Genomic DNA, 25,244 nt, shown 5'->3' on the forward strand with positions numbered 1-25,244 from the left:
AAAAAGCATCTGTTGCTGCTTAAATCACCCCTTGCTGCGCCACATGACTGTCCCCAGATGAGCTGGCACCTCATGGCTTCACCTGAGTGACGCCCTGCCTGGCCTGGGAAGGGGGCTGAGCCGTGCCCGAGGGAATGCTGCATGCCTCTGGGCTTCCCAAGCTCAGCAGGGGTGATGGTTTCAGTGGTGGAGGCCCACACCTGCTGGGTCTCTGCACTGGAACAGCTTGTCCCAGATCACCTGTAGGTGGTGTGGGGCCTCAGGACCTCATGCTGACTTTCATTAATTTCTCAAAGGAAGATCTGAGTCCTCCTCCAGGACTGCAGAGGGTGTTTGGAAGACGCCTCAAGAGGAAAATAAATGAAGATGATTGTGACCATACTTTTCTTTTTACTTCATGTCCCTCTTCCACTTCCTAAGTGCTTGGGGTGAATGATGCTCTTCAACAGCACCAAATTTTGCAATATTTACTTCCTTGGCAGAATTTCAGCCTGTTGCACTGCTTTGAAAACCCTCTCTCTGCTCCCCAAGGCTTTTTCACACTGCATTACATCTATCCATTACCCTGCTGTTACTTAGCTCCAAAGGTACATCTCGAGGCTTCTACGAAGCACATTCGAGCTCCCTGACAACAGTACTCAGGCGGATGTAATTCAGTGTGACAGCCTGTGTGAATGCCACAAAGTGCAGAGACAGCAGGTCCCAGTAAGGGAGGACATGGCTGGTTGCAGTGGCTGGTTGCAGTGGCACGGAGATTTTATACGCAGGTGAAGGGGGAAAAAAGGACCTGGCCTGAGACTGACAGAGCTGGGGAAAATACAATGTAGGCAAGTCTGTCTTTGGCACTGCAATGGAAGCACAAACCTTCAGGTGAAGTTGTTCAGACAAAGTATTCACAGCTCAGCTTTTGGTCACTTTGCATGGAAGATAAGGAGGGGTAGTGTTTGTGGAGGAGGAAGAGTTGTGGCCAGGCCTCAGTTTGACCATGAGGTTGGGAATTACACCCCGGGTGGATGGGGAAGGTTTCTCCCCAGCCTGTGGCCTTTCATATCCAGGAGAACTGTGAATGTTCATCCTCAGGCAGCTCTTCACAGGGTCACTGCATGGCTGAGGTTGAAGGGACCTCTAGACATCATCTGGTCCAACCCCTCCGCTCAAGCAGGGCCACCAAGAGCAGGTTGCCCAGGACTGTGTCCAGATGGCTTTTGTGTACGTCCAAGGTGGAGACCACAGCCTCCCTGGGCAGCCTGTGCCACTGTTGGGTCACCCTCACAGTGAAAATGTGTTTCCTGATGTTCAGAAACTCCCCCTGTGCTTCGGTTTATGAAAGTATGTGGTGGGTGTCCTGGAGGAAACAGTACCAAGAGATCAGAGAGATGAAGAGGTGATTGTGTTATAAATACGAAAATGAAATGGTACCTAGTGGTACTGGATGTCTCAGTGAGGACAGTGGAGACTCAGAGAATGGGATGGTGAGAGCAGCTAAGACTGAGGCTTGAGCCACAGCAGGTGAGATGATGAAGGGGTGCACCATTCCTCATGGGTTATAGGGGAGGCTTGAATGTGGGATGCAAGGAGAGGATGAGCAGCCTGATGGTGATGTTAGTTATTGATGTCCTTAAGTCCTGCGCAGCCCATCTGTACATCTTTACCAAGGTGTAGCTGAGTGCCAGGCATTCCTTTGCTGACAGCCTGGAGCTTAGCTAGAGATGGGATCCATGTCACAGGCATCACAGAGATCACAAGATCAAGCTCTCCTGGAGGTGAGAAGATCCTGAATCTTGAGGCTTTGCTGTGGGCATGTCTTCTATGCTGCTTTCCTCTCCTCTTTCCAGGTTTCTGTTTCCTAGGCTAAAACACTGCGGGGAAGAGAGCTATCCTGCAGTCGAAACAGCCAAAGCAGGTGTTCTGAATGTTCAACATCAGATGTAAAACAGCTTGTTTCATTCCAAGGAACTCAATCAAAGCCAGTGTGGTTCCCTCTGGGCAGCGCCCCATCAGCACAGGATGCCCATGAGCAGAGAGGACATCCTGATGTGCCCGGGAGCAGCAGGTTATTTCTATTGGAAAGTACAATCAGGTTTCACAGGGAAGGACAGATACTATGTGAAAATCTGTCATGAGAAGAAGGTGGCTGAGCTCCTCAAGCTTGAAAGCCCTGGGAAAACGCTGACTGCCAAAACCCTGCAATAGTCCAGCAGAGTGCGAAAGCATCAAGTATTTCACCTACTTATCAGGGAAGAAGCCTGATACCCCCAGCACGTGCCTGGCTGCTGCCCTTTGCTCCCTGCAGCAGCCCAATCAGGGCGTGCAGAGGGGGCATCCCTGGACAACACCCACAGCCGGGCAAAGCTCTGCAATGTGCGGCACTGGCTCATTGCTCTGCTCTTCTGGCACCATAGGAGGAGGCCCAAGGGGAAAGAAAGAAATCCAGTATAAACAGTGTGGTCTGTACTCAGGAAGAGGAAATAGCACAGCCTCGAACCAGAAGAGCCATAGCCTAGAATTAGAGCCCAGGTTTATTTCACATTAGTTGTCTTGTTGCATCTTCTTAACATCCTGAAGCACTAGAGTAGTGGAGGGAAGTGCACACCCGAGGCTGACGTAAGGATTTACCCATGCTGTGACAAAAATGGGGATTCCTTCTCCCTTTTATGTAAACAGCATAAAACTAAGTGGCAAGGGAGGCATTAGGATCTCCACTGTGCAAAGAGAATTAACAGCAAAGAAATCCAAGCAAGCACCAGTTATGAGAAAAAGCATCAGGTCATACTCAGCAGCCCAGCTGGTGGGATAGTTTAACCAAGCAGCAAGCAAGGTATGTTCTGCTTCTGAGCAGGCGGGTAGAGGAGGCTGAGTCATCTGTGACCAGCAAAACTGCTGGGAAAGTAGCACAAGAGCAGGAATTTCAGTTTTCCAGCTCCTTAGGCAGAGAAGGGATGGGATGCAGACACTGCTGGGGGGAGACACCCCCTTAGATGTTAGAAAAGGGATTTAAAGAGGCTCGGCTGCTACTGTCTTTCCCTCCGAAACCCCAGAGTCTCAGAAGAACATAGGTGGCTTTTATTTATTCAGTTCTTACTGGAAAATGTATGTCAGTAGTAAAATTCCTATACTTAGAATCATAGAATCACAGAATGGTTTGGATTAGAAGAGACCTTATAGATCATTCAGTTCCAACCCCCTGTCAGGGGCTGGGGCACCTTCCACTAGACCGACCAGGTTGCTCAAAGCCCTGTCCAGCCTGGCCTTGAATATACTTGATTGTACCCATCCTCAGCTCCTGCCTTCTTTTGCTTTGGCTGCTGTTAGATAGGGATGTGTCCTTGTCCCTGTGCTTGCTACCCATCCTGCTGCATGCATCTGTGCTCAGCTCCTCAGCAGGACAGCAGCACTGGAGAGGGACACAGAAATCCCCTCATAATGAGCGAGCACAGGCTGATTCAGCTGGAGACAACAGGGGTTAAATGTGTCAAGCGGCACTTGGCTTGTCTGCCAGATAGCCTTTGGGGAGGTGAAGGAAGGTGTCAGGCAAGTTCAGGTGGAGACACCATGACAAGGAGCAAAGACAGCAGTGAGCACAGCACAGTCCAAGGAAACTGGGAGAAGATGATGTGTAGCTGTCAGGGTCCGGCTGGAGAAAACCCCAGTGTTGGACCCATTTCATTCGTGATCCCAAGAGTGAAATTAAGACACAAATTAGGTCAAGTACCGTAATTGAGTGGTTTGTCTTACAAAACGACAATTATTATTATTGTCTCAATGTTCAACTGGAGACCGGTAACGAGTGGTGTCCCTCAGGGATCGGTGTTGGGACCGGTCTTGTTTAACATCTTCATCGCTGACATGGACAGTGGGATTGAGTGCGCCCTCAGCAAGTTTGCCGATGACACCAAGCTGTGTGGTCCGGTTGATATGCTGGAGGGAAGGGATGCCATCCAGAGGGACCTTGACACGCTTGTGAGGTGGACTGATGCCAACCTTATGAAGTTCAACCATGACAAGTGCAAGGTCCTACACCTGGGTCGGAGCAATCCCAGGCACAGCTACAAGTTGGGGAGAGAAGAGATTCAGAGCGGCCCTGCAGAGAAGGACTTGGGGGTGTCGGTCAATGAGATTGAGCATGATTCACTGTTCTTGCAGACAGCTTTTCCACTGCACATTTCTGCAGCAATTATTGGAATAACGGGCAGCAATTCATCACACCAATCCTTGAGATAATGGATGGAAGAGTCCTATCTCAGATCCTCCCACCCATCTCTCTCTCAGACAATGGACCATGGTGTCCTATTTCAGTTCCTCACACCCTTTTCTCAGGCATTGGAGTTGGGGTCTTATCTCAACTACTCCAACCCATCTCTGAGACAATGGTTGGTGGAATCCCATCTCAGCTTCTCATGCCAGTCTTCAAGATGATGGACAGTGGAGTCTGATGTCAGTTCAGTCTCTCACAGAAGCTGCACTGGTTGGTGAGGAGTTTATAAATAAGATGGGTTAGCGATCACATTTCAGTGTGGATGTCAGTGCAGTGTGACAGCTAGCTGTCATGGGGAGGGTTTCATCCAGCAAAAAGTCCAGGGTGGCACTCACTCAGACATTATTTCAGGCATTTATGTTGTTATAGGAAGCAGCAAGCAAAGCTGAGCATGCAGAGCAGGGTAACTCAGCTTTTGTCTCTTGCTCATTTGCTCCTGCAGATCCTGCCCATCCATGAGCAGTGAGTTTGGGAGGACCATGCTCCTGCCATGCTGGTGGCCCCGCAACCACATTCTTCAGACCCTCGTCCTCCCCTTCCTCAGTGCCCTCATCTGTCTCATTTTCAGTGATGGTCATTAACAGCAACCCAAGATCTATTTTTTTTTATGTGGGTATTCCTTATTCTTGGTATTTCTCCAGGAGATGGCCAAGAAGGTAGAGGGAGAGGTCAAAACAGATGACTCTTAGTGAGCTGCCACAGTGGCCACATAGGAAGACTGCATCAACCATCTCTTCTGACCACACATGGCCAGGAACCAGTGAAGAGGTAACTAAGCATATATGACAAGACAGCTGGACATCCAAACCAGGCAAATCCTCCTACCCGCAGATTTCCCTTGGGCTTGGCACTGCACTGTGCTGGGTGCTGCACAAGTACTCGGGTGCATATGGACAACAACCTAGAGAAGATGTCAGTGTTGGTACTGGAGGACCTTCTCTCCAATTGTGAGGACACCATTGCTAACTCAGTGTGCCCTGCCTGGTGGAGGTCTGTGGTACCAGTCACGCATAGCTCTGAGCGTGGACGATGCTGCTGGTCTGGCAGTTAGTCTCTGGTCACACACAACATTTTCCCAGCATCCGAGTGCTGCATGAAAACACTTTGGCATTAATAAAATGTCAAAGATGATTCAGGATGAAACACAAGTTTGCACATAGGCTTGATACCTGCCCAAGCAAGTTGTGAAATGACCAAAAGAGGGGAACATCTGTCAGCATTGCTAATGCTTTAATATACCGTGTGTCAGAAAGCACGCGTGGGTTTAGCTAACAGTAATATTGAGGTCAAGAGAATGGTGGAAACGATGAAGACATCCAGTTAAGCAGAACAATAAATAAATAACATGCCATTTTTATTTTTGCTGGCATTTGAATCCATCTGCTGGTGCCACTAAAATAAGATCAGGGCACGAATAGCAGCAGTAGAAAAACCAGATGGTAGACTCAAGTGAGCAGATGGTGCACTAGTGTGTCATGCTTATTACTGTCGCTTACTTTATTATTTCTGTTACGGTGGGTCTCTGGTTGGTCCTCACCTGTAATCAATATTTGAGGACTGGATTTTCTTAATTCAGCAAACATCGTGTTTCACATACTCAGAAGAAATCTGGCTGAGCACTGATTTCTCCCCATAGTACTTCCAGGTCTCAGCAGGTGATTGATGCAGTTGGTATTTTTTCAGGCAGAAACATGTATTTAGGAGTGGAGAAAAAAAATAATAGCTGGTAGAGTGTGTTTATTCTATAAGCACCCCAGGTCTAAAATAAAGTGGGAAACAATCGCTATGGCTCTTCCCTTAAACCCACGCCTTTTGTTGTAACCTGGCTATGTTTCCTTCTGCTGTGCTGGCTGCTTACCCGCTCCTTGGATGCTTATCCACATACTGAAAGCTCAATCTATTTCAGAAAGTGAATAAGTGAATACGAAAGATGCAGGCGAGGCAGAGGTTGCCTTTTGACTCACCCCACTTGAGGATGGCATGCCAGGACTGTGTTTTTACATCCTCCCTTTGGGCAAAGGCTGCTGTGTCACAGCCTGTCCCTGCAGGCAGACACGTAGGCAGTTTGTTGGGGAGGGCTAGGGCTCCTTGCCCAGTGGCGGGGGGATTTGCTGTGCTATTTGATAGTCCACAGCGATAAATGAGATCTCCCCTTCAGCAGCTGGCCCACATGCGGCATGACAGCATGGAGGGACTGCACGTTTGCTCTCCCTTCCCTAACAGTGCATTCGCCTCTGTTGTCACACTGGGAGCATGTCCTTTCAGCAGGGCACAGCGACAGGCACACAAGCGGGGACAGCCAGAGGCTGAACGGTCTGTGTGGTGGCACCCACCGGCTAGGACAAAAAGGAAAAGGAATTAGGAAAATTAGGAGTTTTACTAGGAAAGAGGCAATCCATTCAAACATCACTCGCATAGACCCACACTGTCAGCCAAAGTCTGTGTAAAAGCCCCTGGATTTATCATGGCTTTTGCATTTAGAAGTCATTCCAGCAAGAAATATTCCTTGCTGTTCTGTCTGCTTTTTGTTTTTATTTTTCTTCCTTTTCCCCCCTCTATTCTTCATGGTTATCCTGTTCCCCCTGTTTTTCACAGATATCCTGTATATAGTTCTCTGCTTATAAATCCTTTGTACATCTCTGCTATTCCCACTGAGGATGGTGTGTTCACCCCATGGGTGAATTTCCCTAGTCCTGGTCTTGCTCTTGGCCAGGGCTGATGCAGCTATTTCCATCTGAACTGCTGCATTTGCTGCATGGTGGGGAGTTTCTCCTCTGGCTGCTGCTGTTAGCCTAGCAAGCCTGCTTTGGGGCAACATGTGGCTGTGGCAGCTCCAGCTGCCCCATCCTTCAAATGCACGACAAAGAGGGGAAAAGGGAACAGAGAGACGCATCCTACACGAGCAGCAGTCTCTCATTTGTTCTGAAGTATCTTCTCATGTCTCCTGTATGGGACCTCTGAATTCTCTATTCTGTAATTCTCTATATTTATTTAATCCCACCCTGTTTGCTAGGCTCTATGTTTGCTAGGCTCTATGTTTGCTACAGTAGCCTGCTGCTGTATTCAGCCAGACCAGACGCCGCTGCCAAATTGCACTAACTCTAAAGCTGCACCCCAGACAACTGCTTTGGTCTATTTTTAACTGCTGGTAAACATTAGGAAAACTGTCTGAGCCCATAATGTCTTTCTCTGGTCTTTTTTGAATCATTTATTGTATAATTATCTGCAAAAAAGGAATGGGGGAGAGCTGCCTGTGCGCCCTTTTGTTGTTTTCAGTCTACAGTATTAAATATTTTCCCTCCTGCTCACACGCAATGTTTGATTCTTTTCTTCTCTTCCCAGCCAAAAGGATAAGATATCCCAAGCAGAGTCTTTCCAACCCTCTGCTGAAGCAACTTACATCTGCTCCTTCCTACATTGGAACAAAGACATTGTCTATCTTTGACAAAGAAAGCTTTTCTCTGAAGTATTTGCCTACAGTCTGAATCAAATAGGCCTCTATAAAACCAAACAGTGCTCGGAAAGGCAGATCCGGAGGATACCAGATCTGGAGGATAGTGAAGCAGCAGCAGCACTGCAGGGGCAGTGTGGTGGAGGACGACTCTACCGAGCACCGCCACGGCCAGGCAGTGCAGGGCACCAGCATCCTGTAGCTGTCGACATGGGCAGGCTCCTCCAAGCTCTTTGGAAAGGAGTACTGGGGATACTTAGGCCCTGTTCCAGGTTGGTAGCATCAGGAGGGAATCACAGCCATCATGGGTTGTCCTGATGAGCATGCTCATCGGGAAGCTGTGCTGCTGGTTGAAACCCACAGGGAAGTTTGTGGGTGTAGGCAGAAGTACAAAGAAGCAAGATAATATTAACTACATTAATATTCCATCTTGTGCAGCCTTGGGAAAGGGAAAGGGGGGAAGCAAGAGGGGGGAGAGGAGGAGAAGCACTAGGCTGCTGGGGCTGTGGGCTCAAGCTCCAGGGGGTCCAGACATGTGCTCTGCCACTGACGTCTGACGAGAGGAGGAAGATGCTCTTCCTCATCTAACACTGCCTCAGCTGGCAGCAGCAGAACAATGCGGACCAGGTGATCTTGGTAAGAGCTCTGAGGATTTATATTAAAAAGCTTGGTTGCCATTTTTAGCTCAGCAAAGGGAACACAATCACATTTCCCCTATGGCACAAGCTGGAGTACAGACATGTAACATCAATTCTTCCACTTGGTCTTGCATCCATGCACTGTAGCAAGGATCCCCGGACCAGTGACTTCCACCTGGGGCCTCAGAACACACAGGCAAAGTCTGAGGTACGTGACATGGGGAAACATCCCGCTGGAGTCGGGAGGAGAAGCGATCCACTCTGCTTCCCTATGACTGCTTCTTCACTGTCGAGGCTGCTGTGCTGCCTTCAGATGCTATTATTCAATTAAAAATGTGCGCTGTAAATGACTAAGGCTGTGTGTGTAAGCGCTTTCAGCAGAAACTGCATGTGTTCCAACAAGCAGCAAAGACACAAACACAATCATTTCTCAACTGTGAGAACTGGAGAAAATGCAAAATAGAACAGCGCGGTGTTTTCCTAGTGTTACAATTCCCCAAAGATTTCCCTCAAGACAAGACCGCGCTAGTGGTTCTGGTCTTACAGGGGACAGACAGTGATCAATAGAAGAGGCACATGTCCTGTGCCCCTCCTTGTGCCACCCCCCATCATGCTTTTTAGTCACTGTTTCATTCTCTGTCACACAACTGGTTTCCTACCCTCAACGTAAGAAGGACATGGACCTGCCTGTGGGTCCTGAGTGAGTCCAGATGAAGCCATGAAGATGATCAGGGCTGGAGCACCTCTCCTATGAAGACAGGATGAGAGAGCTGGGGTTGTTCAGCCTGGAGGAGAGAAGGCTCTGGGGAAACCTTAGAGCAGCTTCCAGTGCCTAACGAGGGTCTACAGGAAATCTGGAGAGGGGCTTTTTACAGGGGCCTGTAGTGGCAGGACAGGGGGGATGGCTTTAAACTGATACAGGGGAGATTTAGATGAGACATTAGGAAGAAATTCTTCCCTGTGAGGGCACTGAGGCCCTGGCACAGGTTGCCCAGAGAAGCTGCAGCTGCCCCATCCCTGGCAGTGTTCCAGGCCAGGTTGGAAGGGGCTTGGAGCAACCAGGTCTAGTGGAAGGTGTCCCTGCCCTTGGCAGGGGGTTGGAGCTGGGTGATCTTTAATGTCCCTTCCAACCTAAGCCATCCTGTGATTCTACAGTTCTATGAATTTGGTGTTTGATGGGCTGAAAGTAGCGCTGGGAAGCTGGAGCACGTGAAATGTGTGGTAATGGAGACCAGAGGTGAGCAGGGTACAGCGAAGCTTTACGAACTACACGGACAGCAGGGAAGGACCAGGGCTCAGAAGAGCTGTCAACGTAAAACATGAGCCCCGGTGCTAACAGCAAAAGGAGATGAAACACTGAAGCTGATCCCTCCGCTGCCCTCAGCACGGACAGGGAGAATGTCACGTCTTGAGAAACGGAGGAAGGAACAAACAGAGATAATCCAGCGGGGAAAAAATGCTTATTACTGCCCACGTCTTGCTCCGGCGGCAGGAGGGCCCCCAGAGCAGCCGCGCTGGGAAGGCGCTGGCGCGGCCGGGGCTGCCCCTTCCCGGGCTCCCGGGGCAGCGGGCACCGCCGCCACCACCGCCGCCACCGCCACCGCCACCGCCGCCGCCGCCATCGCCGGGACTCGGCGCTGCCCGGCAAAGCCGCCCCGCCAGGGGACGCGCCCACCGCCTGCCGCTGCTGCCCTGAGGGGGCGCGAGGAGCCGGGCGGGGCGGGGGCAGCGCCGGCTCCGCGCCGAGCCGTGCCGCGCCGCACGCACCGCGCAGGGAGGGGAGGGGCGGAGCGGGGCGAGCCACGCCCCCGCGCCGCGCCCCGCCCCGCCCCCGCGCGCGCGGGCACTCCCGCCCGACCTTTCCCCTAGTTTCCCGCGCGCGCTCCCCCGCCCGCTCCCCGCCTTCCCTTCCCGCCCAGCGTGCCCACGCGCCGCCCTTCCCGCCGGCACGCCGCGATCACGCCGGCCGCGGCCCCTCATTGGCTGGGAGCTGGGCCGCGGCGGGCGGTGATTGGCGGAGGAGCCGGCCTCCCCCTCTTTGCCTCCCCCCTCGCCCCGCCCGCCCGCCCTGTCTGGAGCGGGGAGCGCTTCCCCGGGCGCGCGGGCTCTCAGTGGGCGGGGGAAGGGGAGGAGGCGGTGCCCGCCGCTGCGAGCCTTGTTCCTCCTCCTCTCGCCGCTGCCGCCGCTGCCGCCCGGTCACGCCGCCGCGCCATGCACGGCTCGCCCTGCTCGGACATGGGGGATGCGTCCGCGGTAAGCCGCGGGCGGAGGGAGGAAGGGGCGGTGGGGGCGGACGGCTCTGAGCCGGGGGCAGTCGGTGCCGGTTCGGCTCGGGCACGTGGTGGCGGGCAGGGACCGTTACCGGTCGCCTCAGTGGCGGACCCTCGGGACCGTTGCTCACGCTGGGAGCGGTCGGTTGGGACCGTTGCTCGCCCCGGGGGGTGCCGGTCGGTGGGGACTGTTACCCGCCGCGGGGTGGGGGGGCAGGCGGTCGGTGCCGTTGCCAGCGGTTGTGCCGGGGCAGAGCTCTGGGGGCGGGTGTTGCCCGGTCAGCTGGGGGGCCTGCCTGCCCTCGGCGGCCGTGTGGGGCGGCGGCGGCAGGGCGGGGGTTGCTTCCCTTCCTTCCCCTTCCCGCCATCCGCCCTTCGGCGGCGCCGCCCGGCCCGGGCCCCGCCGTGATGCGGGCAGCGGGCGGCGTGGGCGCGGCCCCTGCGGGCAGGAGGCGGCGCTGCCCGGGGCGGGGGCCCGCGCGGCCGCTGCTGCCCGCGCACCTCCGGCAGCCGGCGGGGTGAGGTGAGGACAGGCAGGCAGGCGCGGTTAGCCGTTCCCCTGGCAGCCGCGGAGCCTGGGCCGCAGCGCTCGCCCTCAGAAGGCTTTCGTAGGTTTGCTGTTCTCTGAAGCGGGGTGTGTTTGTTCGTGTTTCGTTAGGGAATGCTGCTCTTCCGAAAAGAAAAATATCAGTCTGCTGCGTGGTTGCCTGCAGTCACACTTTGAGGAGGACTCGCAGGTTTCCCGGCTGCTTAGTGCAGAGCCTTGCCTGGTGTGGCTCCTGTGGGACAGGCAGTCTGGGTCCAGGCTTGCAGGCACATGGGGTTTTGCGCTCCTTCCCATTCTCATTGCTCTCAGTGGAAATTCTTAGAAGTCTCTCTCAGAACAGTTAATCTCTTGACTGCTTTTAACCCTTTCCTGCCTCACAGTCTTGACATCTCCACGTCTGGTCTCTCATGTTTTAGGCAAAAGTCCTCTGAGTGCAGTACTGACATTGGGGATTCATTATGTTTTAACGTGATTGCCGTGTGTATCCCTGTGTTTTCACTACAGGGCTTTCCATCTTTGTGGTAGCACTGAGCCAGGATCATTCTACGTTACTTAACTCAGTAACAAAACTCCTGGACGTAGGTGTGTGGGTGATGTCACCCCAGCCTAGTTCCCTCTAGGGCTTTAGGCTGTGCTGATGGTGTGGTGCTGCCTTTCTATTTAAAGCCTTTTTGCTGCAGTATATAAGCATATAAAAGCAATAGGCTCAAGAATCTTGGTGTATGCTGCTGAATCCCAGCCTTCACAGTAAGTTGCTGTTGCTAAAGACTGGAAGAGTTTGGATGCCTAGTTGAGACTGAGCGGGCATGTGAGCAGTAAACCAGCAGTGCAGTGTAGCTTTTGGAGTCACTGCCAAGCACCGCTGTGAGAGCTTTGTGAAGTTTGGGTATCCTTGCACAGGAAGTCAAGTGGTTTGCATTCATGTGTGTGTATATGCACACACGTTTTCTGTGATACTTGCAATTGGAAACAAATCAGTACAGTGTCATTTGCCTTCATTTTACTTGTAGTGCGTTTTGAGATACCTACCATCCATGTAGTGTCATACCTTTTAAAAGACAGTGTAGCCAATTCCCACTGGACTTTGAAGGCTGTTTGCCTATATAGAATCAGCTAAGTTGAAAAAAACCTTTAAGATCATGAGGTACAACTGTTACTCCAGAGCTGCCAAGTCCACCACTAAATCCTGTCACTAAGGGTGTCTCTACATGGTTTTGGAGCACTTTCTCCCATCCTGGCTTCCGTACTGGTAATAAGAGTAAAATGCTTTTCACAAGGTGTGGTACTCTAAATCTGTGATCATACCTTACAGCACTTTGCTATCAGCAGGAATTTATTGTCTAAATGTTACCAGGATGAGATCAGTCGTGAATAGCAGATGTAATGTGGGGCCAGGACTCAAACAGCCTTGTCTAAACAAGGTTGGAAGCCAGGATTATTTTTTTCCCCTCTTTTTGCTTGTTTACAAACATGGGGTGTCTTTATTCAGAGCAGTGTAATCCAGGAAAGTAACTCCAGAAATGTGAGCTACACACGTATCTGTTTCTTTGCTGCAAATCACACTTACTTATTATTATTTTTTTAGAGTACCAGGCATAGGGGGATGAGCTGGTGGGGGAGGGCAGGAGTTGAGCTGGTTGGTAGAAGTATTGCCGCAGGCATGGGATCTGTTTCAGATGACCTTCATCGTGAGCAAACAGAATGTGGGTGGTGTCAGCTTTGTATTCTGACTTGTCCTAACGGCCACTAATCTGATTACATTTAGGCTGACATCGTGGACATCTATGAGTCTATCCGTGAAAGGCAGCGTCATGACAGTGAAAGGTCTACCTGCAGCACCTTGGAGCAGAACGACATTGAAGCTGTTGAAGCGCTTGTTTGTATGAGCTCCTGGGGTCAAAGATCGCAGAAAGGTGACATATTAAAGATAAGGCCACTTACGCCCTTCTCGGATTCTGGTGATTTCACAGTGCACACTGAGGCGACATCTGAATTGCCAAAGGACTATTTATCTACATTGGTAAGAAAAACATGGATGTGAAATAACTATGCCTGACATCTGGGTGTTACATCTCTGCAATGTCTTAGCTCGGCTGGCCCATGTATCCTTGTGTAGAATAGCTACGAAGCAGGCAGAGCTCTGTGTGTGTGCCAGAATGGTGAGGTGGCCATGCTGAGGTAGGACTTTTCTGCTGTCTCTGGAATGGCAAATGTAGGGTTTGATCCCTTGTTAAAGCTCAATGTAAAAACCCTTGCTGACTGGTGATTTAATTTGTCAGGTGTGCTGAGGATGCTGCATGCTGGTTGTCGTAGGTTTCTTGGAGCATTTTGAGTAAGAGTGGCAAAGTGAGCCTCAGTGGTTCAGCACCAACTTATCTACAAGCACTGTATGAAAAAGGCTCTTGACGACATTTGGCTTCACTCTGGTAGTTACAAAGGAAAAGTACAGATTACCATTATGAAATAGACAATTTAATTAGTTTCTATGCTATGTGTTTGTACATGTAGTTTGTTATTTCTCCAGAACATTGGTCTGCTCCAGCTGACTAATGTTGGTTGAATCACAATTTTTTTTTTATTGCCATTTATGTTGCAACAAAAGTATGTATTCAAAAAGGGCTTGGTGGTGTTCAGGTTCCAGATGGTTAAGGCTCATTTCAGCCAGTAGGCTTCTAATATGCATTTACATCAGGAAAAAGGTGTAATAACAGTGGAAAGAGGTTGAGAGAGTATCGCAGTCTGCTTGACAGACTTTGTCGCGAACTACTGCTGTCCAGTGTTGGCCTTGTCTGTTGAGCAGCACTTGGAGATAGGCATGAGTTTTCAGCGGTAAAAGAAGGAGAGGAGGCTGCAGCAAGAGAGAAATGGGTGAATAAGAAAAGGGTAAGAGCAGTTCCATTTGTCTTTATCTCAGAAGTAGGCACCAGCTAATGGGGTAATCATTGATAAAAGATCAAAGGCTTGCTGGAAGCTTGAAATTGAAAGGGTATGGTATTGCTCTCTGTTGCTAGTCTGTTTTTTGTGAACAGTAGAGTGCTCATAGCCTCTTACAGCTGCATGCACTAGCAGAGGAGAAAAGAATGAGGTGTTTTTGTAGTACAGTGTGTTTTCTTCCTACTGGCTGGTGTAGTGCTGTGTTTTGGATTTAGTCTGAGAATAATGTTGATAACACCAATGTTTTAGTTGTTGCTCTGTAGCATTTACACTAAGTCAAGGACTTTTCAGTCTCTCATTTCAGTCTGCAAGTGAGGAGAGGCACAGGAAGCTGGAGGAGAGCAGAGACAGAACAGCTGCCCCAAACTAGCCAAAGGGGTATTCCATACTACAGCACGTCATGCGCAGTATATAAACTTGGCCAGGAGCAGCTTATTGCTGCCTAGGGGTGGGCTGAGTATCGGTCAGCGGGTGGTGAACAATTGTACTGTGCATCACTTGCCTGTCTTGGGGGTTATTCCTCTGTATGTTTTTGGTTCCCCCCCCCTTTCTTTACAAATACTATAATTCATTTCAGTTATTAAACTGTTACCTTAACCCATGGGCTTTACCTTCTCCAGATTCACCTCCCCATCCCATTGTGGGTTATATAGAACCGTAGAATAGTTAGGGTTCGAAAGGACCTCAAGATCATCTAGTTCCACCCCCCCTGCCATGGGCAGGGACACCTCCCACTAAACCGGGCCACCCAAGGCTTTGTCCACCCTGACCTTGAACACTGCCAGGGATTGAGCATTCACAGCCTCCCTGGGCAACCCATTCCAGTGCCTCAGCACCCTAACAGGAAAGAATTTCTTCCTCCTTATATCCAATCTAAACTTCCCCTGTTTAAGTTTTAACCCGTTACCCCTTGTCCTATCACTACAGTCCCTAATGAATAGTCCATCCCCAGCATCCCTATAGGCCCCCCTCAGATACTGGAAGGCTGCTATGAGGTCTCCACGCAGCCTTCTCTTCTCCAGGCTGAGCAGCCCCAACTTTCTCAGCCTGTCTTCATGTTGGAGGTGCTCCAGTCCCCTGATCATCCTCGTGGCCCTCCTCTGGACTTGTTCCAACAGTTCCATGTCCTTTTTATGTTGAGGACACCAGAACTGCACACAATACTCCAAGTGAGGTCTCACAAGAGCAGAGCCAGAGGGGCAGGATCACCTCCTTTGACCTGCTGGTCACACTCCTTTTCACAGAATCACGGAATCCCAAGGGTTGGAAGGGACCAGCCCAGGATACGGTTGGCTTTCTGGGCTGCGGGGGCACACTAAAGCTGGCTCATGTTAATTTTCTTATCGACCAGCACCCCCAAGTCCTTCTCTGCAGGGCTGCTCTGAATCTCTTCTTTGCCCAACCTGTAGCTGTGCTAAGTTTGTTATAGGCATTCATTGTTTTGGTTTAATAGTCACTGGTCACAATTTGCTCTCATTTTTTGGTATTTGCTCTCAGGGTTGTTGCAGTTGTTCTCAGCACTGCATCAGGTAACTCCTCGCCTGCTGTATGTGTTCCCTGTGGTGATGTTCATCTCCCTTGGGGGCTGGGCTGAGGTTATCATTTTGGTGTACTTTGTAACTCTCACTTATGATACGATAGTTTTGCTGGCCATGAAACTAATCGGGTATTTGTACTCAGCACTGCTTTCACCTCCATACTTTGGGAACCGTCTATTGGAAGCTATTAATAATTACACCTTTTACCTCTTCTCCTTGGAGAGCTAACCTATGGAGGAGTCACCTTCCCACATCTTTCCCTTCTCTTCCAGGCTAATTAGCATTTGAGAACTTTGAAAATTTGAATATCCTTGGGATGCTGAAACCATGGTCCTATTGCTGGGAACCATGAATGTGGTTCAGGTGTTGTTTAGGGTTAAGCAACTTTTTGCAGCTACTCAGGCTTCAGTGACAGGCACTGCAGCTTCCCAGGCATCAGTGAAGGGTGGTACAGCTGAAGCAGAGGACTAGCCCATGCTGATACCAGTTACCCTAACTGTATACACAAGAAGTGGATATGAAAGTCAGCTTGTTTGGTAAAGAAGGACAAAACGGGTACATCACAAGAATAGGAGGAAGAGGTAGAACCACAGGTATCCACTTGTTTGCCATCCCTGAGTGAGTTGTGGGATATACAAAAGATTTCAGCCATCACTCAGGTGAGCACATTGTCACCTGGCTACTGTGAGGCTAGGATGATGTGGCCAGTAGCCTCAAATTAGAGGGTAGGGAAGCCAAACGGTTGGGATCACTCTAGGGAAGGGAGTATTAACAAAGTGATTGGGAAAGGGGCTCAAGTCATCAGCCTCTGGAGGTGACTCCTCTCAGCACTGCAGGAATGGTGTCCTTTCAAGGAAGACGTTGCATGTCACCCAAGCAAGTGAGCCACTGTGAAGAGAGGTGTCCAGTACCTGAGGGAATTAGCTGTACTGGAGGTGATTTATTATGACCTGACAATGCACAGTCACCCACAGATCCAGGCAAAGTCCAGTGCACACGATTTGTGTGGTGGAAATTTGTATGGAGTGCACCATCATTGTATGCTAACTCATCGGCAGTAATGACCTGGAGAGGTGAAGAGGGTGGTGAATGATGTAGTTTGTCAGTACAGTGCCCTATTGTGGGGGATGGAAGGCGGTTATATGGAGTTTCCTACAACAAGTTGCAGGAACTGCTGATGGAGAAGGTGAATTGAGTCAGTTTGTAGAGGTGAAAGCCATCCAGCTGGCCTTGGACGTTGCTGAAGAAATAAAATGGCCAATACTTTATACTTCCTCATAGATGGTGTCAAATGCCCTGTGAGGGTGGTTGCTGCAATGGAAGCAAAGCAACTGGCAACGTAGAGGTAAACCCATCTGGACTGCTGCACTGTGGCAAGATACTGCTGCCTGGGTGCAGATCCTGGTGGTGAAGGTACGCCATGTACCCAAGAGCAGGGCCACTGAGGAACACCAGAACAACCAACAAGTGGATCAGGCTGCTACAATTGAAGTTGCTCAGATGGATTTAGATTGGCAACATAAGGGTGAGTTATTTTTAGCCCAATGGGCCCATGACACTTCAGGCCATCAGGGCAGAGGTGCAACATACAGATAGGCTCGTGATCAATGGGTGTGCATAACAATGGACATGATTGCCTAGGTTATTCAGAAATATGAAACCTGTGCCGCAGTCAAGCAAGCCAAGCGGTTAAAGCCTCTCTGGTATGGAGGACCATGGCTGAAGTACAAACATGGGGAGGCCTGGCAAATAGATTATATCACACCCCCACCAACCTGCCAGGGCAAGTGCCATGTGCTTACTGTGGTAGAAGCAACCACCGGATGGCTGGAAAGATACGCTGTGCCCCACGCCACTGCCCGGAACACTATCCTGGGCCTTGAGAAATACATTTTGTGGCAACATGGAACCCCAGAGAGAATTGAATCAGGCAGTGGGACTCATTTCCAGAACAGCCTCATAGACACTTGGCCAACGAGCACAGCATTGAGTGGGCCCGTACCATGCACCAGCCTCTGGGAAATTCCAACAGTACTGTCCTGGGTTCAGCAGTAGCAGTCATTTTTCTCCTTCTTAGTAGCTGGTGCAGCGCTGTGTTTTTGACTTTCAGCCTGAGAACAACACTGATAACACCGATGGGTTTAGTTGTTGCTCAGTAACGTTTACTCTGACCAAGGACTTTCTGAGTCTCATGCTCTGCCAGGGAGGAGGGGAAGCCGGGAAGAAGCAGAGACAGGACACCTCGCCCAAACTAGCCGAAGAGGTATTCCATACCACAGCATGTCATGCCCACTATATAAACTGGGGGCAGTTATCCGGAAGGGCTAAATTGCTGCTTGGGTCGGGCTGGGTATCGGGGTATTGGTTGGTGGGTGGTGAGCGGTTGTGTTCTCTTCCCTTGTTATTCCCCTTATCATTATTATTATTGGTGGTAGCAGCAGTGGTTTGTGTTATACCTTAGTTACTGGGCTGTTCTTATTTCAACCTGTGGGAGTTACATTCTTTTGATTCTCCTCCCAGTCCCTCCGGGAGCAGGGGGAGGAAGTTGGGGGGGGTGGGGTGGGGAAGTGAGCATCTTGTGGGGGGTGATACAGCAAAAGAAGTTTTTGAGGAAGGGAGGAAAATAATCCAAATCCTGCAGAAAGCTGGTTTTGCTGTAAAATGGAGTAAGGTCAAGGGGCCTGCACAGGAGGTTCGATTTTTGGGAATAAAATGGCAAGATGGACATCGCCAGATCCCCACAGATGTGATCAACAAGATAACAGCAATGTCTCCACCAACTAGTAAGAAAGAAACACAAGCTTTCTTGGGTGCTGTGGGGTTCTGGAGAATGCACATCCCGAATTAGTTTGATTGTAAGCCCTCTCTATCATGTGACCTGGAAGAGGAATGATTTTAAATGGGGCCCTGAGCAACAACAAGCCATTGAGCAAATTAAATGCGAGATAGTTCATGCAGTAGCCCTTGGACCAGTCCGGACCGGGCCAGATGTTAAAAATGTGCTCTACACCGCAGCTGGGGAGAATGGTCCTACCCGGAGCCTCTGACAGAAAGCTCTAGGGGAGACTCGAGGTCGACCCCTCGGCTTTTGGAGTCGGGGATACAAAGGATCTGAGGCCAGCTATACCCCAACTGAGAAAGATACTGGCAGCCTATGAAGGGGTTTGAGCTGCTTCGGAAGTGACTGGCACTGAAGCGCAGCTCCTCCTGGCACCCTGGTTGCCGGTGCTGGGAAAGTACAATGGACTGTTAAAAACTACACTGAGAGCAGTGGATGGTGGGACTTTCAAACATTGGGGTACACATTTAGCAAAAGTCACCTGGTTGGTCAACATGAGGGGTTCTGCTAACAGGGCTGGCCCAGCCCAGTCAGAACTTCTACATACTGTAGAGAGGGATAAAGTACCTGTGGTGCACATAACAAGAAATAGCTGGGGAAGGCAGTCTGAGTTATTCCTGCTTCAGGCAAAGGCAAACAAACACATTTATGGACCTGGGTGTACTTGGTAGGTAACGTGGAAGGATGGGGAATTCTGGCATGTATCTCGAGGGGATTTGATCTGGTGAAAACAGCCAATGAACTAAACTGTATGATGTTAATTGCTATATAATACTGTATATTATCACTTCTGTGGTGGCTGTGTGCCATATCAAGGCTATTGCAGTAAAAATCACCTAGATTAATGAATGATTTGATGAAACTCGACAAGTGCAGTGGTGGTGGAATCAGAACTGGCTTCAGCCTGCAGCAGTCCAACACCACACAGCATCTGTCCTGCCCTGAAGGGCTTTTGTGACAGATGGAGCCCAAAGTCATGAGCTAAATGAACTCAGAAGATATTTTGGAGGGATGGTCCATAGGCTAAGGGAATGATGTCTGCATGTCTGTATCAAAAGATAAGATGAATTGAAGTGTGGGATGTGACGTGACTTAAATGGGACGGAATAAGGGGTGGATACTGTCTTGGCTTTGGCTGGGATAGGGTTAACTTTCTGCCTAGTAGCTGTTGCAGTGCTGTGTTTTGGATTTAGTCTGAGAACAATGCTGATAACACATGGATGGTTTAGCTGTTGCTCAGTAGTGTTTACCCTAATTCAAGGACTTTTCAGTTTCCCATGCTCTGCCGGTGAGAAGAAGCAGCCAGGAGGGAGCACAGCAAGGACACTTTACCCAAAATAGCCAAAGGGGTATTCCATTCCACAGTATGTCATGCCCATGCCCAGTATATAAACTGGGGGTGTTACTTGGAAGAGGCTGATCATTGCTCAGTGCGGGCTGGGCATCAGTCAGTGCTGAGCGATTGTATTGTGCATCGCTTGTTGTTTGTGGATTTTTATTACTTTCTTTCTTTTTGTTATTTCCATTATATTATTTTTATTATTATTTTTTTTAATTCAATTATTAAACTGTTCTTATTTCAACCCGTGGGTTTTACCTTCTTCCAGTTCTCCTCCCCATCCCACCAGGGAGGTAAGTGAAGCCAGAGTGACCAAGTGGTGTGTGGTACTCAGTTGCTGGCTAGGTTAAACCATGGCAGTATGTTTTAAGCAGTTTGTCCTGGAGATGGGATGTAATTTAATGTATAATGGTGTTTTCTTTCTTGCAGTGCATGACCCCTCCACACAGCCCTGACTTTGTTGAGATATCAGCTGCTACACTCCTCTCCTCACAAGTCACTTACTCCAAACCAAGGACTGTCATGGCAAATACAGCTGCCTGCTCAGTAACATCAGTGACCGGTGCCTCTCCCATAACCAAGCCATCTGTTACCAACATGTCTTCATGCAGCCAGAAGCCAGTGATAACTGAATCCTTTGCCCCTCAGCCCTGCAGGGCCATGGCAACAAGTGTCATACGTCACACAGGAGATAGCTCTGCTTACCATCACATTCCTGCTGTGCAAGAAAAAACAAAGGTAACTTCGGGCTACAGTACTTCCAGAGACTGGTGTGGAGTGGATGACCGAAAACATTCCAGACTGCCGCAGGACCCATGTGCTGCCGATGATTTAGTTAACAAAACCTCTCCAGTACCTCAGCCTTATGCACAGGACTCCAGTGATATTGTGACCAATAAAGGACAACTACCGGTCCGGCCTCTTTCGCCGCAGACCCACTTGCCAAAGAATTGTGAGAATGACTTGCAAAAAAGAGCTACTCCAGTGACACCTGCCCCTGTTTCAAGCCCTCAAGTTCTCTGTCAAATGATCCCTTTAAATGGACAAAGCAGTATGATCAATGCCTATGTCAAGCCTTCAACTCCAACAGTCTCAGCTCCCATGAAACCTATTTTACCGCAGACAGCCCCGCTCTCTCAGCCTGTACTCATGGGACCTTCTGTGCCTCAGGGGACTGTCATGTTGGTTCTCCCCCAGACTGCTGTCACACCGACACCGCAGTGCCCGCAAACAGTAATGACTGTTGGGAACACCAAGCTACTGCCCCTTGCACCTGCTCCAGTATTCATTGCTTCTGGTCAAAGCTGCGCTCCCCAGGTGGACTTTTCTAGGCGGAGGAATTACGTTTGCAACTTTCCTGGGTGCAAGAAAACCTATTTCAAAAGTTCGCACCTCAAAGCCCACCTTCGCACCCACACTGGTGTGTACAACAGGGCGAGTCCTTTGTCACTCTGGCACTGGCTTGCATTGGGGTGCTGAAATGCATGGGTTTTTAGGGGAGGGGTTGGGAAAGGGGTGAGGCAGGTGATGAGGAAACTTAGAGAAGGGAGGAATGTTCGTTCTTTATGGGCAAGCAAAACAAGACAGACTTTGTTCTGAGACCTCAGCTGACCCCATATTTCTAGTTGAATTTCACATGCTTCAGTTGGAGCAAAGCTTTGCTGTCTGCATATGTGTTTAGAGTGGAATCCTGTCATCTGGACTAGATGGAAATTAATTGTGCAGCCCTTTTTTTGGGGGGGACGGACGGGACATGGAGAGGTCTGGTGTAAGCAAACCATAGTACAGGTGCTTGGCCTTAATTCTTGCATGAGGGGAATAAGAGAAATTCGGAAACTACTCATTTTTTCCAGAGCTTTGTTGAGGCTAAGTGGGAAAACACTGAGATTTTGGGCTACTGTGTTAGGAAGCAGAGCTACTACAGGAGTTTAGCAGTTTATTCAGTTACAGAAAGGGAATTTTAAAGATAAATGGAAATTAGTTGTAATTAATATGAGCTGATTTGCTCCATAAAATCTGATCAGCGTGGAGACAGTATACATGTGATTTGCTTATCATTTTTCTGGCTTCAAGATCCTGTTAAGTTCAAACTAACTGTGACTTCTCAGGGACTACTTTTGATGTTGAGGGATAGGCATAGTGAGAAATTGGTACAGGATAGCTCATTCAAAAGTCTGTTTAAGTTTGTTTTTTTCCATGTGGTTGTTTTTTTTTTTTTTTCACCCTACCCTTCCTTGCCCCACAGACACTGTGGTTTATGGGATGTCAGCTTGTGTGGCAGGATTTGTATTAGTTTGGCAGCTTGTCTTTACAGTTCCTTTGAGGAAAGTGCTTAAGCCTTATATGAAGCTGATAATCCTTGTAAACCAGAGCTCAGAGGTGGAATGATGTTTCTGCTTCTAGCTTGAAAGTAAGTGCTGCAGGCTGCTGAATTAACCTGGAACTACAGGATAAACATAGACTAGCAACAAGTGTCTCACATGCTGCTGATGATCCAAGGGGAAGGTGTATGTATCCTTGTATTGTGATTAAGACGAGGACATCTGTGGGAAGTGAAGCATGCTGAGCCCTTGCTAGCTAGTCTGTGTTACAGGAATAGGAGGCAGAGTAGTTCATCTTCCGTTTCTATGCGCACTGAAAAGCGAGATGATACCAAATACAACAAACACAGAACTTAACTCTCAATATCTGAAATAAGAGCAACACTTCTGTTGGGCTTCCTTTCTGCTGGACACTTGTGTTCTGCTCCAAAGTGTTATTATAAATTTGCATCATGTGGTGGATACTTATCTTGAGCCTTATGAGGGTTGTAGTCAGTAGATCGTGTTGTTTAGGGTAGGTCTGATGTTAAACAGCTGCCCAGGATGAGCAGAAGCTGATGTGAACAGCCTTTCTGCTTGCTGTCATTCCTGGGTGTGCAGAATTCCCCTAGCTGTCTGTTGGGAATTGCAGGACAGGCTTTTCCTCAGTAGTACTTGCTGGGACAGTATATTTGTGTGTAGGACTGGATCACTGGAGCAGCAGGACTCGGGAGGCTTGATTCCAGGCTTCCAATTTGCCTGCAGTATTTGCTGGTGACATGCACCAGCTGTAGAGCTGTGGTCACATAGGAATTGGGTAGAGGGTTGCTTCTATTTCAGTCATTGGGTAAGGTACCTTTACGAAAAATCCTCTTCTTTAAACTGGGACAACTAAAAAAAAATAAAATGTGCTTGATTAAAGAACATTTAAAGTGATGTGAGGGCATACATAGAAGTGATAACTACAATTTTTGTCCAGAACACAGCTTGAGCTTAAGCTAATATTGACTACACACAGAACAGCTCTGTGGAATTCATTAGTTTTTGCAAGGTGGGATTTAAGTTAGTTTGATAAAACTGTAACACAGCTTTTCAAAAGTAACTGACGTTTCTTTTATGCCCTGCAGGAGAAAAGCCGTTCAACTGCAGCTGGGAAGGCTGTGACAAGAAGTTTGCCCGCTCAGATGAACTGTCACGCCACCGCAGAACTCACACAGGAGAGAAGAAGTTTGCTTGTCCCGTGTGTGAGCGTCGCTTCATGCGCAGCGATCACTTGACAAAGCATACCCGCCGCCATGTGACCACAAAGAAGATCCCCAGCTGGCAGACAGAGGTTGGCAAACTCAGCAGGATTGCCACAGCAGAGAAACCAAAAAGCAGCAGTGCTCTGAGTATGCTCATCCCCATGCCATCATCTGTCTGTCAGGGCTAGTGTGAAGGGAGCACCTTCTCTACAAACTGTCTGAAGATCAGGAAGAGCTCTGATGGATAGAGCAGAACTGACAATAGCTTTTTTTCCGCCGTGTTTGTGCATATTTTAGTTTCCTTCAGTTTAGGTCCTCTGTTAATAATGCTATGTGAGAACTCTATCCTATATTTTTCTCGTTCCTTCCCTATTTGTTTTTTTGTTTGTTTGTTGGGGGGTTTTTTCCAATACTTGGGCAAATGCAATCACCAGCACTTCAGGAAAGCAGAACTCTTTGGAAATGATTATGGCAATGGGTTAAAGAAGTCACATGTAATGCTTGCTGTTAATATTTTGATGGACAGTAAAACAGGGTGATTTTTAATTTTTATACTAGTATTTTCTATACCGAATATATTTTGTATTTATTCATTTTGGTCTTGATATACAGGCAAATTTCTTGACCTGCATTAGTAGAGGTGTGCAGGATGAGACCCAGAGTTTTGGAAACTCCTTTCAGTAAACCAAAAGAATTGCTTTCAGAACATTTTGTAAACAGAATATTTGATAACTCACAGTGGTTGGGATTTTCACACTTGCAGATCCTCATCCTGTGATGGGCTGTTGCTGTTACACCCTCCTGTCGCAGGTGATACTGGAGGTTTGAGATTGAAGTGTGTCATCATCTTAAAATGAGCCAAACCAGAATGACTTCCAAAGGACAAGTGGTGAAATCCTCAACATTTTATAAATTCATACCCTGTGCAAGTGGATGCTGTTGTGATGTTTGGTAGAAGCTTGACATACTGGGCATTCCTGAGTCCACACTCCAGCGGAGCAAAGTTTGGAGGAGCCATGCTGCTCTGATGGAGCTAGAAGCACAAACACTGTTTAGAAACTTTGACACTAAGAATTATGCTTTACTTTCAGTCCTACTAAACCAGCATATCAAAATTTACTGGAAAGTGCAAAAATGGCAAGATAACGTGGGGATAATTGGCTGGGTCTCTGTTTATGGGGGTTTTTTGGCATACAAGAGAAATAGAAACTTAAGAAATTTTATGTATTGTGGATGCTTGTGCACCTTATAGGAAGTTGTTCAAGGCTTTCATTTACTTGTATCAAAGCACCAGAGGAAGTACTAACCATGTCTTAAGAAACAGCCACCATGTCAACTTGATGACACTTTGCATGTGGCCTTCTACTTCTCCACAGTACTTTGTATGAAGTCACCCTTTTCTATTAAATGAGGTATTTTCCCTGTTGAATGCATTTTCTTTACACCCAGTGTAAATATGGCTAAGAAGTGGAATTGCTGGCTGCAGGAATGCTGTGTTTTAGTGGCATGGTATGAGTAATAAAACAAAATGCCCATAGCACAACTGGACTGCTGGGTTTCCATGGTGTGGAAGGATGTGCAAGTGTGTTCTAGCAGAGCTGATGGTAGAGCTGTTGTGTTCTGAAGCACCAGGTGGTGTTTTGCTGGGAGACGGCTCACCCACTGAATGAAATATTTCTGTAGTGCCTTCTGGACTTTTCTCCTTCCTGCCACTCCTGCACTGAAGCTTAGCTGAGTGCTGAGGACTTTTTTCTTGGATGTGTAAAATGTGGATAACTAGGAGTACACTATCTCTTGCTCTGCTTTGTTGTTCTGAAATCCCAGTCTCATTTCCCAATGTGGGCAAAGCACAGTTCTCATCTGTGTAAGTGCAGACTTGCTCATCTCAG

General features: G+C 48.8%; 1 protein-coding gene across 2 annotated transcripts; it reads left to right on the forward strand.

Annotated features, from left to right (window-relative positions):
• Positions 1-10,417: 10,417 nt before the first annotated feature.
• Positions 10,418-24,780, forward strand: KLF11 (KLF transcription factor 11). Of its 2 annotated transcripts, XM_065681612.1 has the most exons (4): positions 10,418-10,597; positions 12,927-13,181; positions 20,241-21,231; positions 23,239-24,780. In XM_065681612.1, exons 1-4 carry the CDS (start codon positions 10,556-10,558, stop codon positions 23,541-23,543), a joined length of 1,593 nt encoding a protein of 530 aa, XP_065537684.1. In that variant the 5' UTR covers positions 10,418-10,555; the 3' UTR covers positions 23,544-24,780. The 2 variants fall into 2 exon arrangements, with proteins under 2 accessions (XP_065537684.1, XP_065537685.1); XM_065681613.1 differs by lacking the exons at positions 10,418-10,597; positions 12,927-13,181 and adding an exon at positions 16,721-17,158.
• The last annotated feature ends 464 nt before the right edge of the window (positions 24,781-25,244 follow it).

The sequence above is a fragment of the Lathamus discolor genome, chromosome 5 (assembly GCF_037157495.1).
Source record: "Lathamus discolor isolate bLatDis1 chromosome 5, bLatDis1.hap1, whole genome shotgun sequence".
In the NCBI taxonomy this organism is placed as follows: Eukaryota; Metazoa; Chordata; class Aves; order Psittaciformes; family Psittacidae; genus Lathamus; species Lathamus discolor.

Bases quoted from the DNA above. Each gene is read 5' to 3' on its own strand.
- KLF11 (XM_065681612.1), top strand. From the start codon at position 10,556: ATGCACGGCTCGCCCTGCTCGGACATGGGGGATGCGTCCGCG. The intron at 10,598-12,926 runs GTAAGCCGCGGG...GATTACATTTAG, and splicing joins ACATGGGGGATGCGTCCGCG to GCTGACATCGTGGACATCTA. The intron at 13,182-20,240 runs GTAAGAAAAACA...TCTTTCTTGCAG, and splicing joins AGGACTATTTATCTACATTG to TGCATGACCCCTCCACACAG.